This window comes from Pezoporus occidentalis, unplaced genomic scaffold, assembly GCF_034315485.1.
Source record: "Pezoporus occidentalis ecotype Australia unplaced genomic scaffold, CSIRO_AGI_Poc_V1 ctg287, whole genome shotgun sequence".
In the NCBI taxonomy this organism is placed as follows: domain Eukaryota; kingdom Metazoa; phylum Chordata; class Aves; order Psittaciformes; family Psittacidae; genus Pezoporus; species Pezoporus occidentalis.
Genome location: NW_026914796.1, coordinates 219,947 through 238,584, shown reverse-complemented (window position 1 = coordinate 238,584; position 18,638 = coordinate 219,947). Strand labels below are relative to the sequence as shown.

Genomic DNA, 18,638 nt, shown 5'->3' with positions numbered 1-18,638 from the left:
CAGTCATTTTTCTCCTTCTTGGTAGCTGGTGCAGTGCAGTGTTTTGACTTTCAGCTCGGGAACAGAGCTGATAACAAGGATGTTTTGGTTTGGCCAAGGACTTTGTGAGCCTCATGCTCTGCCAGGGAGGAGGGGAAGCCAGGAGGAAGCAAAGACAGGACACCTGACCCAAACTGACCAAAGAGGTGTTCCATACCACAGCATGTCATGCCCAGGATGTAACTGGGAGTTAGCCGGAAGGGCTGGGAGACGGCAGGGTTGGAGGAGGTATCGGTCAGAGCTTGGTCGGGCTGGGGGGGCGAGTTATCGGTTGGCTGGTGGTGAGATGATGTATTCTCTTCCCTTGTTATTTCCTTTACCATTATTATCATTGGTGGTAGCAGTAGTGATTTGTGTTATACCTTAGTTACTAAACTGTTCTTATCTAAACCTGTGGGAGTTGCATTCTTTTCGATTCTCCTCTCTGTCCCTCCGGGAGCAGGGGGAGGGCAAGAAAGGGTGGGAAGTGAGTGAACGAGTTACCTGACTGGGTTTAAACCACGACAACACTCCACTTGCAAGAAAAAAAGATTTGCACATATCCTTCAGATGGAAAAATCTAGTAAAGCCTAACTGCCTGTGTAACTTGGCATTTAAAAATGTGGAACCCATAAGTTCTTGCTAACTAGAAGGAAAATCCCTTAAGCTATCTCCCTTCTCCTAAACTGATTCCTACAGTACAGTCTTCTCAGCTTGCTACCTGCCAGTGTTCCCCTCTTCACTGATATCTACTTTCATTTTAATGAAAAAATGCAAAGTGCTCTGTTAAAAGGAAGTTTTAGTCAATTCAGATTATACTTTTAACATATTATTTATAATATTCTATGTTTCTATCAGCTATGCTCAGTTAGGGTTGCAAGCAAATGACAGGCCCCTGACTAGGTTTCAGCATGAGATTCAGTTTATTGAGCAAGATGTGGAAAGCTACCAGACATGAAATGAGAAAATATCACTAGGAATTAAAAATAACATTATGAGATGGTGACAAAAGTCATAGACAGTGCTTTGAGGGTGGCTGGATCCCACAGGTGCTTAAGGGGCACTTACAGGAGAAATTAACAGATATGAGAGATGATTGGAAGGGACTACTATGGACCTTTTAGTGACATAAGTCATGCAAGGTCTACAGCACCTAAGTAACCATATCAGTAATACCATATAAGGCTGAGATTTTCTAAGTAACCCAAATCTGAGTACAGGTGTACAAAACTGGGACCAGTGGGGAATAAATAATTGTGGATGGGTTTAGGGTGGGTTGACTATCTGGGAGGAGACTGGGGTGGAAAAACAGAGGTGTAAGGACAGCAAAAATGAGAACCAGGAAAGGGCAAAAGGAATATGGTATGCAACTCGTGTTACTGGTGCTGTACAGAGGTACCTGTCAGGCAGCCCTGAGGTTCATCACTACAGCTGGGGCAGGACTATAAAATGAACCTGTTGTTCTGACTGTAACACAAACCTCCAGCCTGCTTCCCTGGTCAGAAGAACAGGGGCAGGGGCAGGCAGGCTGCTTTTCCTGACCAGCAAGGGGACAGCTGGATAGCATACAAGTCCTGGTTGTTGCGCCTTCTACACCTGCCAGCAGACAGCTGCCCACTTCCTAACAGGCTCTTCAGTTAACTAGCCTTAAAATTCTCTAAAAGTTTCTGATTTTTTGTTCTTTAGTGGTTTGCTTTCTTTCCATAGTTATAAAACTCTATCAGACACTGTGCACAATACATCAACTGCCTTACTTGATGAAAGTTGATATCAAAAAGGTTCAAAGCAATGGCCATGTAGGCTCAGTAATTTGTTCAGAGCAACTGCATTATTTTTCATGAGTACTTAAAAAGAGCACTTTTTTTAAAATCTAAACTTGATTATATAGTATTAGATTTAAGCAGGAGTCGGTGCCACCTGCTTATGTTTTCATAAGACCATCTTAAACACGTAAAATAACTTCATAAATAAACTTAAAGGAAGGGGTTATTTTTCTTTTGCAGTAACATGAAACAGATCCTTCCCATTCTCCAGTGATAAACATAATCAGTACTTACTTGGTTTCTAAAGAGCTATTGTAAAATGCTTCATCTGAAAAATGAAATTTGTTTCATATACAGAATGAAAAAAAAGGTCTGAAATAAGAACTGAATTTGAATGATCCCTTTTAGTGCCTGTGTGAGGCCAAAACAGTACCACATAGAGCTGAGAATTGTGCAGTCCATTTAAAAACAAACTAAACTTTATATGGCGACTGACTTTCATCACAGTGTGTAACAGTAGTATTAGAAACTGAATGAAAACCTCTTATCTGGAGGAGGAAGAGGAAAATAATTAAAAAACAAAAAGACATACAGAAAGCCAAGGACAATTTGCAATTGTTAAGAAAAAAAGCGGGGGAGGACATACCGCTTCAGCTGCGTGCCTGACATGTTCTGTTGGTACAACCCACAACTCAATGGTAAACGCATTATGCAGAAAGAAAAAACTCTAACTTGCTATTCATCTGCATTTTAATTCAATAAAAAGGTAATCATCCAAGCTTGTGATTCTTTAGGTCCACTTCAAAATAAAACGTGGAATTTCATCCCAGAGGAGTTTTCTTATAATATACTGCACGGTTTGGTTGTGTAAAATCTAAAACAGGCCTGATGCGACAATATTTTGGCAAGGGAGAAGAAAGTATGCAAACACTGCTTTTGAACTGCCTCCTCCACTTGGGCTGAAGCTGATACACCAAATTTACCTATCATTACCACTACCCACACCAAATTTACCTATCATTACCACTACCCATCTATCTGGTGCTTCACATTCTGGCTTGCAAAGGAACCCCTCAGCTCACAGGACAGGTGTCTGAGCTGAATCATACTTTTGGTGAACTTCATCCGTACAGGAAGAGATATGAATGACACCCCACTGGTTTGAGTTAGCTCAACCTTCTCAGATCTTTAGATTTATTTTTTTTTTTAATATAAAGACACCTATAAATGCTATCCTATGATACTTTAAATACTGCTTATATCTGTCCTGCTGAGTTTGCTCAGGTCCTGAAACTATAAGTCTGAATTGTAGGGCAAAGAAGTGCTCCACCACACACTTCCTACCTGATTTCCCACTAAAACAAAAATCCTGTAGAACAACAACAGAAAAAAAAAATGTTCTCTAGAAACATATCAATCTGTAAGCAAGCACAGTCCCACAGTCCAAAACAGTCAAGCCAGGTGTGTATGCCTGACAGTTCTTAGAGTAGATGAATTCAGATTTGCCAACATAAAAGATGAAGCCAAGTAGTACAGAACACAGCTAAACCAAATTGTGAAGCCTTATTGGCTTTAGCCACATAGGTTAAATCATGCAGTTACCAAATGCTGTATACACAGTCTCAGAAAAAAAAAACCAAAGAAACATACTTCTTACGATTTATTTTTTTCTGTGCATATCTGAACCAGACTAGTAATCACAGTCCATGGGACTATCTTTCCAGTAGCTGTTCTCTGCCCTGCCACTAGCAGGGCAAAACTAGCCTTCATTATCCTTTGAAGCTCTTGACTGCTGCCACACCTGCAACACCATAGGCAGATATTACAGATGTCTACTGAATTTGATTATACCAGACTGAATAAACACAACAATGAAATTTAGGGCCTCATGAACACCAGGCTAGGAAGAAGCTAAGAAGTCACCAGCTTCAGAATGCATTTTTCAACACAGCCATTGCAACCACAAGGTGTGTCAAAGAACTAGAAATGGAAAGTCCTTATTTAACAGGAAGAAGCTTTTGAGCACTCAGATCTCCTCCCTTCAGCAAGGGGCGGATTCAAATTTCTACCCCACAGATCCATTAATCACTTCAAAGAGCCTTTTCTGGTCTCTCACACACCTGGTCACCAATCTATCCTAGCAGACTTTCCTTATGGCTCAGGCTTGCTCATCTCCTCCTCCTCCTCCCCCTCTATTCCTCCTCAGGGAGCACCCTTCAAGAAGTATGTGCTGGGCTTGCCCACAGAGGGGGCAGGAAGCTGGTTTTCCTTGTGTATCTCTTCAGAGACCCCACCCCATCTTCCTCAGCCAGGCACCTGCTGCAGCTCCAGAGCCTTCTGGCAGCCCCTGCCCAATGAGCAGCTCATGACAAAGAGACCACACTTGAGGAAAGCTTTGCAGCTGCTCTAGTGGCCAGGCTCCAAGAGACAAATCTCTAAACACAACCCAGCTTTTTATTTGCCTGATGAAAGTGGAGTCTAGCTAGGGCCCTGGGACTTTGTGCCAGTGAGTCACTTCAGGCCTGGCATGGGAACTAGTGCTTTAAGATCCCAGAGGTGAAGCAAAGGCAAACATGGAGCAGATGGGTACCAACGCTATTTGTAACTACCAAAGCCTTAGCAATACATCCTGAAGAAAAATGCATGGTGCTTGCGTCGAGGTGGCAGGCTGGCACAGGCCCTACAAACCTCAGTGACATACTTTGGGAGCCAGGAGAAGCCGCACCGTGTGGATGGCTCTGGAGACACAAGCAAGCAGTGGGATTTCAGGCTTCAAGATGACGGGGAAGAAAGCTATGCATCCTGTTCTCATGCGCAGTGACCTTCTGTCGCCACGCTGGGTCAGCGGTAAGGGTGAGAGCCATGGCCAGGACATGCAAGCACGCAGCCCCTCAAGCCTGCTCCCTCAGTCTGCCCCTTCCCTCTGCCCCTTCCCAGTACCTTCCTCCCCCACCCCTCCCCTAGGCTTCTTGAGACAAGGAGGCACAAAATGAAATACAAACCTTTGTAAATAAGTAGAATCAGTTCTAAGTAACATTAAGTTTGATGGCTTTGTAACTAGCAATGAAAAATAATGAGGTGCATGTTTCACAGAAAAAAAAAAGAAATAGAGTGCAGCTAGAGCAAATAATGAGAATCCTTGTATAAGGTAAACCATTGTAGCTGATATAGTTTTAGGTCCTTATGACCTCAGTACAAAAATAAGTGTAAGAAAAACAGGATAGAAAAACAGGATGTGTAGATGAAGAGTATCTGAAACTAGCAGATGTCCAGGATGGGCTGCAGCTAAGCTACCTGGTAAATAGAAGGACAGAATGATTATGTCTGCAGTGTTAGAATCATAGAATCATAGAATAGTTAGGGTTGGAAAGGAAATTAAGATCATCTAGTTCCAACCCCCCCTGCCATGGGCAGGGACACCTCACACTAAACCATGCTACTCAAGGCTTCGTCCAACCTGGCCTTGAACACCGCCAGGGATGGAGCATTCACAACCTCCCTGGGCAACCCATTCCAGTGCCTCACCACCCTAACAGGAAAGAATTTCCTCCTTATATCCAATCTAAACTTCCCCTGTTTAAGTTTTAACCCATTACCCCTTGTCCTGTCACTACAGTCCCTAATGAAGAGTCCCTCCCCAGCATCCTTACAGGCTCCCTTCAGATACTGGAAGGCTGCTATGAGGTCTCCACGCAGCCTTCTCTTCTCCAGGCTGAACAGACCCAACTTTCTCAGCCTACCTTCATATGGGAGGTGCTCCAGTCCCCTGACCATTCTCATGGCCCTCCTCTAGACTTGTTCTAGCAGTTCCATGTCTTTTTTAGGTTGAGGCCACCAGAACTGCACACACAGACTCCAAGTGAGGTCTCACAAAAGCAGAGGGGCAGGACCATCTCCTTCGACCTGCTGGTCACGCTCCTTTTGATACAGCCTAGGATATGATTGGCTTTCCGGGCTGCGAGTGCACACTGCCTGCTCATGTTAAGTTTCTCATCGACCAGCACCCCCAGGTTTTCTTTGGTGTTTCTGAACCAATCAAGCTGGCGTGAGCATTATCTACTGTGTGTGCTTCAAAGACTGCCAGAAGTGATGAAGATGGTTGTAAGAAGTAAACGACCCTCAAAGGACCAGTACCACGTTGCTGTGTGCACATGAAAATAGGCGTGGAATTATGAAAAGCAGTTCTCGGATGGTTAGTGAATATGTATGAGGGCTAATGAATATGCATGTTAAGCAACAATATAACCACAGTCTGTTCGAGGTTCGGCTGAGACACGCTAGGAGGAGCGATCCCCCGTGTCTCCGGCGCCGCACTAAAGAATTCCTGCTTGGCAATTTAAGCTTTGTTGGCGAGCTCCTGGACATTTCTCCGAATCGTTCTCCCTTCAGCCACTGCCGCCCGCAGGCGCGGCCGTCACAGGTAGCAGTGCAAACCCCTGGTCTCCCTAAGCGCCCCCTGCCGCCCCGCGCTGGAACTGGGTCAGGTGCCCAAAGTGGGCCGAGGAGGTAGGGCCGCACCACCGGAAGGTGAAGAGGACGCGCGGGCTGGCTCCTCCCGCGTCGCGGCGTGGTGACGTAAGGCGTCTGCGTGTGACGTTACGGCGGCTTCGTCCTGCTCTCGGTCTCGCCGTCGTCGCTTCCAGGCTATCTCCGGCGCGCGCCCGTCGCCCGCTGTTGTCATGGCGAACGTGGCCGACACGAAGCTTTACGACATCCTAGGGGTGCCGCCCGGGGCCTCCGACAACGAGCTCAAGAAGGTGCGGGGAAGGGGCGGTGGCGGCGCCCGGGCAGAGCGGGCGGCAGCGCTGTGGGGAGGGTGGGTTCGCCGGACAGGGTCCCACGGGACAGCTGAGGTGGGCGGTCCCAGGGCCGACCTGGTGAGCGGGGCCGAGGGATGGCCCCGGCAGGGGGGACAGGGGTCCGAAAGCGGCGGCCTGCCCGGTTGAGGCCTTGGGGGGTGAGGGTGCGCCGCCGGGGGAAGGCGCCTGGGGCCGCTGCAGCCAGCCGAGGTAGGCCGCGCCGCGGGGCTGCTGGGTCGTGGTGGACGGCAGGCGCCGGCGGAGCGGGGTAGGCCGCGGGCAACGCCCGGAGGAGAGAGGACCGGCGGGAGAGGAGGCAGCGGGGCCCGCCCATGGCGCTGGCCCGGCACCGCCGGGGCCCGCTTGGCTTCGGGCGCCGCTCGCCCCGTCCCCGCAGTGCAGTGTCTTTTCCCAAGCAGTGAAGGCTGGGAGTAGTGGAGCCATTGTTTGCTCCTTGTGTAGGCCTCGGTTGGTTTTCTTTTTGCTCGTGTATTTGATCCCTCCCTTGCGAAAGCGACTCGGGAAGGTAAACAAAGGAGCCAGGTGAAAACTTGGAGCTGGGGCATCAGAACAACAATTCCCTGCGTCTGTAGTGTAGAAAAAACTTTTTTCTGGAAGGACTTAATGGCCATTTACACGTGAGGGAGGAGAATTAACTAGGCAGTTTACTAGCAGTGACCTGCTTCCGCTGATGGGTGGTGCTGATATTAACAACTATGCATTACCCATCATGCATGTAGCAGCCTAATTCGTGCAGGCGCGGGCAATAGCAGTGTTGAAATAGGGGGAAGGCATGCAGTGAGAGGCTGGTGCTGTATCATAAACACAGTCAAGAAGAACTTTTTTTTTCCTTCTTGCTGAATTCTCTTGAAGGTATCCATGTCCTGTAAGAATGAAAAACTGACAGCAGTTTTCTACTCGGATAACTTGCGCTGCTCAATATTAATTTGCTATAGATCAGGTTTACCGAGGAATATAAGGTTTCCAACTGCCTGCAACGGCAAGAAGTTTATCTATTCTTATATATTTTAATCTATATGACAGTATAGAAAAGTGAAAACAAATAGGTAATAGGTCAGTCAAAAGGGGATGAGAAGTTAGTGAGTTTTAACTTTTATTGAAGTTGTTATATTGTGCCAATGTAGGTTGTTTCTGATTAATGGTGGCATCCTTTTGGGCATGATTAGTCTTAAGAATTTCTCTGAATTGGAATGCTGTTATCAGCAAAGACACGGGTGCTTGCTTTTCTTAAAATCAGCATGCAAACTCCTTTTTAACTGATTAGATAATGTTATGTAGGTTTTCACTTTAATTTTTAGGGTTTGGTGCAGGTTGGTTTTGGTTGTACAGAATCCTTAAAATATGTGGGGAAACACATTTTTATCACAAAATATGTACATTTGTGGGAGATTATGTTCTGTTACTGATGGGCAGTTTGTCCTGTAAGACCTATAATTTTTGGGTTTTGTGCTTACCATGATTTAGAATACTTGGCTTGTAATTGCAGTGTTCTGGGGTTTTATTAGTTCCTTATAAAACTATTTCTTGAATGCATGCAGACGTACAGAGTATTTCAAGATGATTAATAAAGAGAAGTAACTATGAAGATGCAAAAAAGGAATCTTACTTGTTCCAGTACAAAATGGAAACTTATGAGCTTTGTAAAGCTTTTTGTCTAAAGCTCTCTTAATGTTGTAGTTCTGAAGAGATAGTTTAGGTGCTCAGTTCTACAGAAATAAAGCTTTTGAAAAATCCATTCTAGGATCCATTGTAAGAACCAATGTTTCAGTTGTTTGCAATTTCATCAGTGTAGCTTTTTTAATATGTGTAATTTAAAAACCAGACCATATACCGTGTAATTTATTAATATCTATCCACTGATTGTTACTGGGGGGTGTTGAGGTGGAGGGAAGAGCTGAGGTCTTTGCTGCCATAAACTCAAAGTGTAGGAAAAGCCTTTGCCTCTCCTGTTACTTGCTTTGATCCGCTAAAGCATAAGCAAAATGAATGAAGTACTGCTGTGGAGAAAGCAGTGGTCCTGAGAGTCAAAGAACTGGTCAGAAAAGAGCATTCTGAAAAATCTCTTCTGGAGACTGAGCTGCAATTCCTCCTATTGCTTTACAACAATGAAGTTAAATAGAAGCAGTGATCTGTACACTTCTGCACATGTAACATATACTTAGTTCAGAGTGAGAATAAATCTTCGGTTATTGATAGGTAAGGAAGAATAAAATGCATGTTGGGAGGATTGACTGATAGGGTTCAATGAGGAGCTGAGGCAGCCATTTTGTTTTTAGTGTGTTGCTGTAATTGAGGTGAGAGCCAAATGGGTTGAAACTTAAATTGTACTATAGATTTTGTGTAGCTTCTGTAGAGTAAGTAATTTTCATGAAAGTCCAATGTGATTCTTCCTGTAAGTTAATGAAGATAAGCAGGAAAACTACTTCTAGCTATTGTGTGATGTAGTTGTGTTTAAATGCAACTGCAACTAATTTATGCATATAACAATGTCAGAATTTTTTATGTATGTCAGCATTTCAGTGTATGAATGATTTCAAAATGCAAATTTTCTGACTTTGCTTTATTAGGATTTTCTTTCTTCCCAAAGACACCACTGAGTTGTCAGAAAAGTACTGATTAATCAGTATTTAAACTACTTTTGTACCTCTTTCAACTAGGCATACAGGAAACTGGCCAAGGAATACCATCCTGATAAGAATCCAAACGCAGGAGACAAAGTAAGACTTCCTTTTTTTTTTTTAAACTCTTGATGCTTGCTATTACAATAGCATCCAAGGAACCAAATACAGGTGGTGTTACAAGTTGTTGAAAATATCTGTGAGAGGGAATGCAGTCTTGTTTACTTCTTCCCAACCTCAAAAGCTACCAGCATACCTTGTGAAAAAATACAGCAGGTGACTGAGTCAAATTGGTTGCTGAGGGAAAATTGTCTATCTTCATCTGCTGAGATGACGTTGGTTGGCATTGGCATCTACATAGGTATTTGGGAAAGATAGTCAGTTTTCCAGCCTTCCAGTGTCTGAAGGGGGCCTATAGGGATGCTGGGAAGGGACTCTTGATTAGGGACTGTAGTGATAGGACAAGGGGTAATGGGTTAAAACTTAAACAGGGGAAGTTTAGATTGGATATAAGGAGGAAATTCTTTCCTGTTAGGGTGGTGAGGCGCTGGAATAGGTTGCCCAGGGAGGTTGTGAATGCTCCATCCCTGGCAGTGTTCAAGACCAGGCTGAACGAGGTCTTGGGTGATATGGTTTAGTGTGAGGTGTCCCTGCCCATGGCAGGGGGGGTTGGAACTTGATGATCTTAAGGTCCTTTCGAACCCTAACTATTCTTTGATTCTGTGATAACATGGAAGAATGTATGTGTTGAGGTTCTAGAAACTGCTGCAGCATAAAACAAATAGATGTGTGGGGAGGTTGAATTAGATTTGTTATGCTAATATTAATTAAAAAATACCTATTAAGTTGACTCAGCTGGTTCTCTAACAGAACTGATGTCTGATGGTTGTTTAGAGGTGAGCAGAGATGACTAAAAAGGTACCCATTTGGCCTGAGGACAAGCATATGAATATGCATTTTATTAGGTTGCACAACTGTTAGGCTGCAGTATTGTGTACTTCGGGGTTTTCTAGTAGGATTTTTTGTTGTTGTTGTTTGTAAGAAAACTGTCTTGTGCTAGGCACAGTAAAAAACAAAGTTTTGCCATAAAATGATGTATTTTATGATAAGAGGTAACACAGTAAGCCAAGACTTTTAAGTCTTGCATGTTAGAATGAAGGTAGAAAACTGCTCTGTTGTATAACTTCCTAATTGGGTATTCATGCTAGGCAAGAAACGGTAGTAAAATGCTCTCTTGAAGTTCTAAATTATCATTCACTGTTTTGACTCTGTTCCTCTTCTAGTTCAAAGAAATAAGTTTTGCCTATGAAGTATTGTCAAATCCAGAGAAACGTGAGTTATATGATAGATATGGAGAACAGGGCCTTCGAGAAGGTAGTGGTGGAAGCAGTGGAATGGACGATATTTTCTCCCATATCTTTGGTGGTGGATTGTTCAATTTCATGGGTGGTCAGAGCAGAAGTCGTAATGGTAGAAGAAGAGGAGAAGATATGATGCATCCACTCAAGTAAGTATCTTGATGCTGCAATTTGTAATTTCAAGCTTTCCTGATCAGTACTTGACTCTGCTAATTATATTGTTTATATGCTTCATAGTTCAGATAATCTGTGGTCTGCACCTACTTCTCAGACCTACATGGCGTGTGTAGCCCAGAAGGCTGTCAGCTTGAGTAACTTACTTACCCTTACAGGATACCTAATACTTTGCCTGGTTATTTGTCTGTATATACATTGTTAGCAGTATTTTCTTGGGTTTTCTCCTTAATTATGTTCAGAAATTTTAATCTGAAAAAGTATACAGCTGTCCTGGGTTCCGCAGTAGCAGTCATGTTTTTCCTTTGTGTTAACTGGTGCAGTGCAGTGTTTTGACTTTCAGCTCGGGAACAGAGCTGATAACAAGGATATTTTGGTTTGGCCAAGGACTTTGTGAGGCTCATGCTCTGCCAGGGAGGAGGGGAGGCTGTGAGGAAGCAGAGACGGGGCGCCTGACCCGGGCTAGCCGGGGAGGTATTCCATACCACAGCACGTCATGCCCGGGGTGAGGGGTAACTGGGAGTTACCCGGAAGGACAGGGGCTTCCGGGTGGAACTCGTTTTCTTGGCCGGTGGTATCGTATTCTCTTCCCTTGTTATTTTCCCTTATCATTGTTGTAGCTGATAGTAGCGGTGGTGATTTGTTGCTGGACTGTTTTTGTCTCAACCCGTAGGAGTTGCACTCTCTCGATCCTCCTCCCCGTTCCTCCGGGAGCGGGGAAGGGGAGAGCCCCGGTGCGGGGAGGCGGGGGGGGGAGACGGACACGGACCTCGATTGTTGTCAGCTCGGCACCACTCACTGGGAGTGAGTGAACAAGCTACCTGACTGGGTTTAAACCACGACAACAGCAATCAAGTATTGCTCATTAGCTGGGTTCTTAGGAAAGCAGAGGTACTAAGGCTCTGGAAGTACTTAAGTCGACTTGCATTTAAAGCATAATAGCAGCTGGAACTGAAGTATAACTGCATAATTAATGGAAAAGCATGTGTGGCTGATTTGGTTTGGGTTTTTTTGTTGTTGTTGGTTGTTTTTTTTAGAGCCATGCTTGAATATCATGTCTAATTGAGTTTTGTAGATCTCTGCTTACAGTCATGGTTGGCTTTTTTGCCTGCTGATCAGGTCCTTTCTAAGTTCTTTCTGAGTAAAGCTTTATCTTTTTTGTGGTTGGCAAGCCATGCTTGGTAAAGTCTATTAACTTTCACATGCTTGCTTAGTTCAGTAGCTAGTACTGCATGCTATCTCATTACTTAGTTTTGGTTTTGTTGTTACCTGGCATCGATGTTTACAAACAACCTTTTCTCAATACATGGAGTTGAAATTTCTATCCACTAACAAATGGATTTAAGAGAAATACTAAATGGGCTCATAAATGTCTATCAATATACGAATGTTACTGGAGTTTGATAGTATATTCAAGAGCTTGTAAAAAAAAAGAGTTGAGTGGCTGCAGGGACATGCTAAGCCCTCCCTTTTAAACTCTCCTGTGGAAAGCCCAATGCAATAGTAAGTATTCTGTATGTATTCTTATGTATGCATGCTGTAAATATTGTCATGACTGTCTTAGAGGGGTGGTTTTCTAACCTGCGTGGTAGAACAAACAAACGAAAAATCAACTGTGACTAAGAAACCCAAAATTGCTAGATCAGCTGGTATCCTGTTGAGAAGCGCAGGCAATCCTGTCTGGTTTCTTCTGAAACTATGTTCAGAATTACATATGTATATTCGTATGCATGTTTTTAATGACTCTTTGTGAAAGCTGAAGTGGTGCTTTAAAATTCTCTTTTAATAGCAGATACAGTCTTTTTTATGAAGAAAATCTCTTTTTCTTTACATTTGTCCTAGGCAACTATTCTTATTACATGGGGAAAGTAAGTTGTTAAAATGATAATGTAGGAGAAATGCTTTATTTTGTAGAGTCTCTTTAGAAGATCTGTACAATGGCAAGACAACTAAACTACAACTTAGCAAGAATGTCCTTTGTAGTGCTTGTAACGGGTAAGTTTGTTTAGAGTTTCGAGTTCTCTGGTTACTTTGTTTTCATATAGTGTAATGAAGCATCTCCTATTTCAGATCTCTGTTGGTATTTGACTCACTAGAGCCTGCTTTCAAACCAGAAAATTGTTGAGCTTGAGTAGTATTGTTGATGGAACTGGAACTATTCAAGGGCTTTTTTTGAGGGGGGGAAGCAGGGAGGAAAGAACCTAAATTATACTTGGCAGTACTATTAGGCATGTTTAACCTACTGATGTAGGGGTTTTTTGGTCCTGTATTTCGGGGCAAGGGGAAGTTACTTTTCATGCAACTGGTGCTTTCTATTCTAGGCAGGGAGGGAAGGCTGGAGCCGTTCAGAAATGTAATGCTTGCCGGGGTAGAGGTGTACGTATCATGATCAGACAGCTGGCTCCTGGAATGGTTCAGCAGATGCAGTCTGTATGTTCTGACTGCAATGGAGAAGGTAGGACAAGCTATTCTGTGTTACTAAATACATTTACTTGGATTCAACCTCCTGGTTAAATCTCAGGAGGAATATATCCAGGGCCATGTTGCTCCCATCTAATCAGTTAGGTCTCAGTCTGATGTCAACATGGAGAAATCATTTTACTTAGAAGAACAACAAGAATTACAGTTTTTAACATACTGAAAAGCAGTCTGGAAGCTTGAACAGTAAGGGTTAAAACCACTTATATATTAATATTACTTATTGTTACTACTGTTACAGTAAAACCCAAGATCTTATTTTAGAAACTATCTTTTTGTGGTCTCCTTACATCCAAGGACAAGTTTAAGCTTGAAAATGGAAACTTAAAGTTGGATTTTAGTTTCTTCAAATTCAGAAGATACTTTTTTCTGAATTGGCTGTGTTTGGGGGAACTAGTTTAGCACATGATCTGCACTGTGCAATTCCTTTTTTACATCTTCTGCAGTTTGCCACATTGTGGGTGATTTTACTCTTCACACTACTCAGAAGTTAGAGTTGTGTTTTCTGACTACTCAAAACATTTCTTAAAAGATGTTGTCTTTGACTGTCTTTCTTTACAGTTTACCTAACCTGCATATTTAGTAGTTACAACTGCATCATAATGTATTGCTTTGTTTCATAGAAAGGTGGTTTAAGCTGGCAGGTTTAATGTTTTAAGCGAAGTGCATCTGCTTCTGGCACTTCAAGCAGTGTTGGTTGTGTACTGAAACTGCATGGTGCATGTGGCTTCATATTTTGGTTACTCTGTAGAAAGCCAATTGCTTACTTGAAAAATAAAGATGAGGCAGAACAGAGAATTTAAGCTATTCTGCTGGTCATTTTTCAGTTTGGAAAAAGTAACTGCCTTGCTAGAGGTGACAGACAGTGTGAAAAACTGTTCAGTTTTAAGAGTATAAAAGTCATCTTCATTATGTGTCAGAAAGTGTTAGATCCCTTCCATGGGAAAACTTTAATATTATGCTTTTGCATGAAACTGATGTGACCACGGATCTTGCCCACATTTTGCATGCAAGCCTCTCTACTTCTGGTAACTTCATCTCCATAGTATGTGGTGGTGGTATACTGGAAAATGGGACTATCAGTGAACAGAACCTGATAATCCTTTTTTTGACTGTTAACAAAACTGGAACTAAGCTTCTTAAATTCATTGAAAGAACTTGGAATTTATTGTGACTTTTAAGGGGGAGGGGAGGTGCTTCAGTTTGGTTTTGGCTTCATCCTTTCTTTTATAGCTGTCATCCTCTAGCATAACAATGAATGGAAAAGTAGGTGGTTTTTAAGAGCTGTAAGTTGAATGGCAAGGATACTGGAGTTAAATTCAGACTTAAGGAATACTAGAAGCAGTAGGCAAAGTCTTGTTTTGCCTTTCTATAAAGCACTCTCACTTTTCAAACTTAGTATATCTTTGTATTTCTTCCCTGTCACCCCATTTGTATTTTAATTCCCCCTCTCCCAGACAGGGTAAATTGAGCTTGGCTTTCCTCTTGTGAGGAATTCATAAAACATCTGAATCACTAGTTGTATTGCATGTTGCATGAATTCCTTGGCCTACTATAAAGCAGTTTCTTTTCAGAATCAGATTCAATTGTGTGGAAATCTCCAAATGCAAAATTTGTCATTCTTTAGGTGAAGTAATTAATGAAAAAGACCGCTGTAAAAAATGTGAAGGGAAGAAGGTGATCAAAGAGGTAAAAATACTTGAAGTCCATGTAGACAAAGGCATGAAGCATGGGCAAAGAATTACATTCAGTGGAGAAGCAGATCAGGCTCCAGGTGTGGAACCAGGTGATATTGTCCTCTTACTCCAAGAAAAGGAGAATGAGGTAATGCTTTTGAGTTTGTATTTTAAATGCCTTTTATCTTAGTCCTCAATATTAATGTAGATGGATGTTCCTTTAAAATAATTAATATAATTGCAGCTATGGGAGAGATGGTGAATAGCTTTTAATAGATTTATAGCTAGTAACATGGTTTTCATGGTGAGCCAGAAAAACTTTGCAAATCTATAGCCAGAGTGCATGCAGATTCTGGTGTTTCCTCATGCTAATAAAAGGTAGCTTTCTCAGATCAGCTCAGGCTGACTGATACAGTGGACATTGTGAAGAGCCATTCAGGATGTTACCTTCAATGTGCTTTGCTTCTGACACTAACAAATGCTAAGTGTTGCTTTGTTTTCAGTGTCTTGTGACATGGCAGGGAACTCCTTTTAAAATCCTCAGATGGTCCTTTCTGTCTCTGCTATTGTGGTTCTGGAAATACATCAGAGTGGTGATGTTACTGATTTGCCTTACTGAACAAGGAAACGTGATTATTTTATACTAGTTTGTTAAGGCTTATGCTTACTATATTCTGTAGTATCTACACAGCACTTTTGAAATAAGTACTGCAAATTACCTTTTCCTGTGTTAAGACTCTCTTAGGGCAGAGTTGAGGTGACTGCTGCTGCTTTGCTTTTTTCTTTTTCTTTTCCTTTTTTTTCTGATGCTTTTGTTTAGAAAGGCCAAGTATAACTATGACAAAATAAGAAATTATGTTATATTCTGGAAAAAATGTTGAACAGAATAGTGGTGTTGGGAAATTCTGTTGTGACAAATAGCATTGAGTGCAAATTTAAATTCCAGTCATGTATTAAGGATATAATGTTGGTTATATGAAAATTAGGTATTTTGTAAGCTTTTCAGACCCGTGTCAAAGACTGCTGATTTGCGTTAGTTTTGCACAGCTCTTTACACATTTCTCTTGTCTGTAATATGGATTGAAATATGTCATCACAGTTGATTTTAACTATGGTAAGGGAAAGACCATCTGTAAGCATACAGAACAGTCAAAGGTTCATGATGGCATCAGACTCCACATGGTAGATGCCACTTCTGTTTTAGTCTTCTACTGCACTACATCTAGTTTTACAGTATTAACAGTTCTGAAAAATACCATAACTTGTCATATTGAGTTAAGTTAGTCTGACTTTTAGTGAAGCTTTCAGTGTTCTTAATTTCCCTTGATGCTGGGAGTCATGGTTCTGCCAGTGGATGAAGCTTGGGTTTACTCTGATTAAGACTCCTAAGTGATATGGCTTAAAGACTGCTTATGACAGCTGTGGACTAATTGATCAAAGGCCTGCTGTAGATGAAGCTAGCTGAAGCAGATATGAATGATAACTGGTTAGATGTTGAGAAACAAAGATGTGGATTTTGTACTCCAGTGAAGGGCAAGTGATGTCAAACTGGTTTAATTTTTGTTTGTAGATTGCTTGTATGGAAGATCTTGGGGTTAAGAGAGCACTGCTGCTGTACTGGCTTCTTTGTTTGATTTGAACCTTATTTCATACTGTGTAGTATGGCTTGCCTTATCTTGGATGACAAGGATCAGGCAGAAACTTCCCAAGAATGCTGTGCTGTTTGAATTAACAGAATCAAGTTAACTTTCTACAAAGGCTGTTGCTCTGGCTCTGAATTTTAAGAATAAATAATAAATCTCTTGGGGATATGATTATGGTACTAGAAAATGCATCCCCAGATTTTTTTGTTGTAGGTGTTCCAGCGGGATGGGAATGACTTGCATATGACACACAAGATTGGTCTAGTTGAAGCACTGTGTGGATTTCAGTTCACGTTTAAGCACCTTGATGGACGTCAAATTGTGGTTAAATATCCTCCTGGAAAAGTAATTGAACCAGGTAAGCTTGACCTGATGAGGCTTCTTTAACTATGCTTTTGTGATTCTTTAGAACTTAATCCCGTTCTTTTTGTCCTGTTAACTGAACCTAGACTAGAGAAATTAAGAAGATTGTATAAAGAATTGTTCTGAAGAGCCCTTGCTTACTTCTCTTTGAATTGCAGGTTGTGTTCGTGTAGTCAGAGGTGAAGGAATGCCACAGTATCGCAATCCTTTTGAGAAAGGCGATCTTTACATTAAATTTGACGTTCAGTTTCCCGAGAATAACTGGATTAGCCCAGAAAAGCTTTCAGTAAGTAGTTTTACAGGCACAGATGCCATAAAGGTCTTATTTGACAGTGTGTGCAAAGCGTGTGTGGGATACCTCACATGCTTGCTTTCAGTGCTTAAATTTACATGCAAGTGTAGTTCTTTCACCATAGTTTATGGGCAACACATAACTTGAGCATACCCATTGAAATGTTGATTTATGGAAGCTGTGTTTTAAGTGCTGTACAGATGCAAGGCAAACAAGGGCAGGAGGAAGAATCTTCCTGCTGGTGTGTGGAAAGTTTTCAGAATGCAGCTGTATTTACTGATTGCACCTTCTGTTGATGATACATGGAGCTGTGGGTTTTCCTTAAATGGTGTCTTCCAGTTGATACAAATACTATTGGTAATTTTTAGTAAGTATACCTGTCAGGTTTTATATCGGCTTATTTCTAAACCAAACCTACAGTGAGGGGAAGTCTTGAAGTTCTGGGAAACTGGCCGCTTTATTTTAGCAGTTGTACATGCAGTACTGAATACACTTCTTCTTTTGGGGCAGGAACTTGAAGATCTTCTGCCAGCTAGACCAGAATTTCCCAATGTAATTGGTGATGCAGAAGAGGTAGATCTTCAGGAATTTGATACCACTCGTGGTTCAGGTGGTGGCCAGAGACGTGAAGCTTATAATGATAGTTCTGATGAAGAAAGCAGCCATCATGGACCTGGGGTACAGTGTGCCCATCAGTAAACGTTTGTCTAAAAAGTTGCACAAGGATTTTATTTCAAATTTTGCCTGACTTGTTTTCAACAATCCAGCTGGATTGTATAAGTAATCCAGATGAACCAATGGACATCTGTTGCTGTATGTGTAACTTTTAAATTGGTCTATAGTATCTACAGAGTGTAATTTAAACTAACCACAAGCTTACATTTTCATTTTGAGTGTGTAGCAGAATAAAGCACTTGAAAGGAAGACAAGACTCCTTTTCACATGGGTTTTAAGTTTGGCTTCATATCTGTGCTTGATTTTTACCAGTTTTGTGTAGAATTTAAGTTTCATTTTTAAATTCAAACTCTACATTGTAAAGTTTGTGTACAATTTGTCCTGAGGCTTGGTATTTGGCTGCACCTGCATAAGCTGCTACAAATAGAATAAAGAATTTCATAGCCTGTATCTATTATCTTAGATGCATGGTAAATGGGCTTTGCACATAATGGGTTTAGAGCTGACTGGGAACAATGGAAGAGTAAATTAGAAGTGGTTGTAAGTTTGGGGTTTGGTTTGGTTTGTTTTTTTTCTACCATCTTGTGAACGGTTTCTGAAATTAAATAAAAGCAGTTGGTGTATAATATATTTCTTTTGTCTTGTAGCTCTTACTTTTCCAGTGGCTGTAACTATCTTGTGTATAAAGAGACTGTGTAGATGCTAGACATTTTAGAAACAGAGAGGCTGAAATTGCTGTAAGATGGTGTTGCACTTAGAT

General features: G+C 41.9%; 1 protein-coding gene across 1 annotated transcript; it reads left to right on the top strand.

The window, feature by feature from the left end:
* Window positions 1-6,349: 6,349 nt before the first annotated feature.
* Window positions 6,350-18,508, top strand: DNAJA2 (DnaJ heat shock protein family (Hsp40) member A2). Its single transcript, XM_062626025.1, has 9 exons — window positions 6,350-6,538; window positions 9,259-9,318; window positions 10,503-10,726; window positions 12,666-12,746; window positions 13,073-13,206; window positions 14,857-15,053; window positions 16,762-16,906; window positions 17,070-17,197; window positions 17,714-18,508. Exons 1-9 carry the CDS (start codon window positions 6,461-6,463, stop codon window positions 17,900-17,902), a joined length of 1,236 nt encoding a protein of 411 aa, XP_062482009.1. The 5' UTR covers window positions 6,350-6,460; the 3' UTR covers window positions 17,903-18,508.
* Window positions 18,509-18,638: the final 130 nt, after the last annotated feature.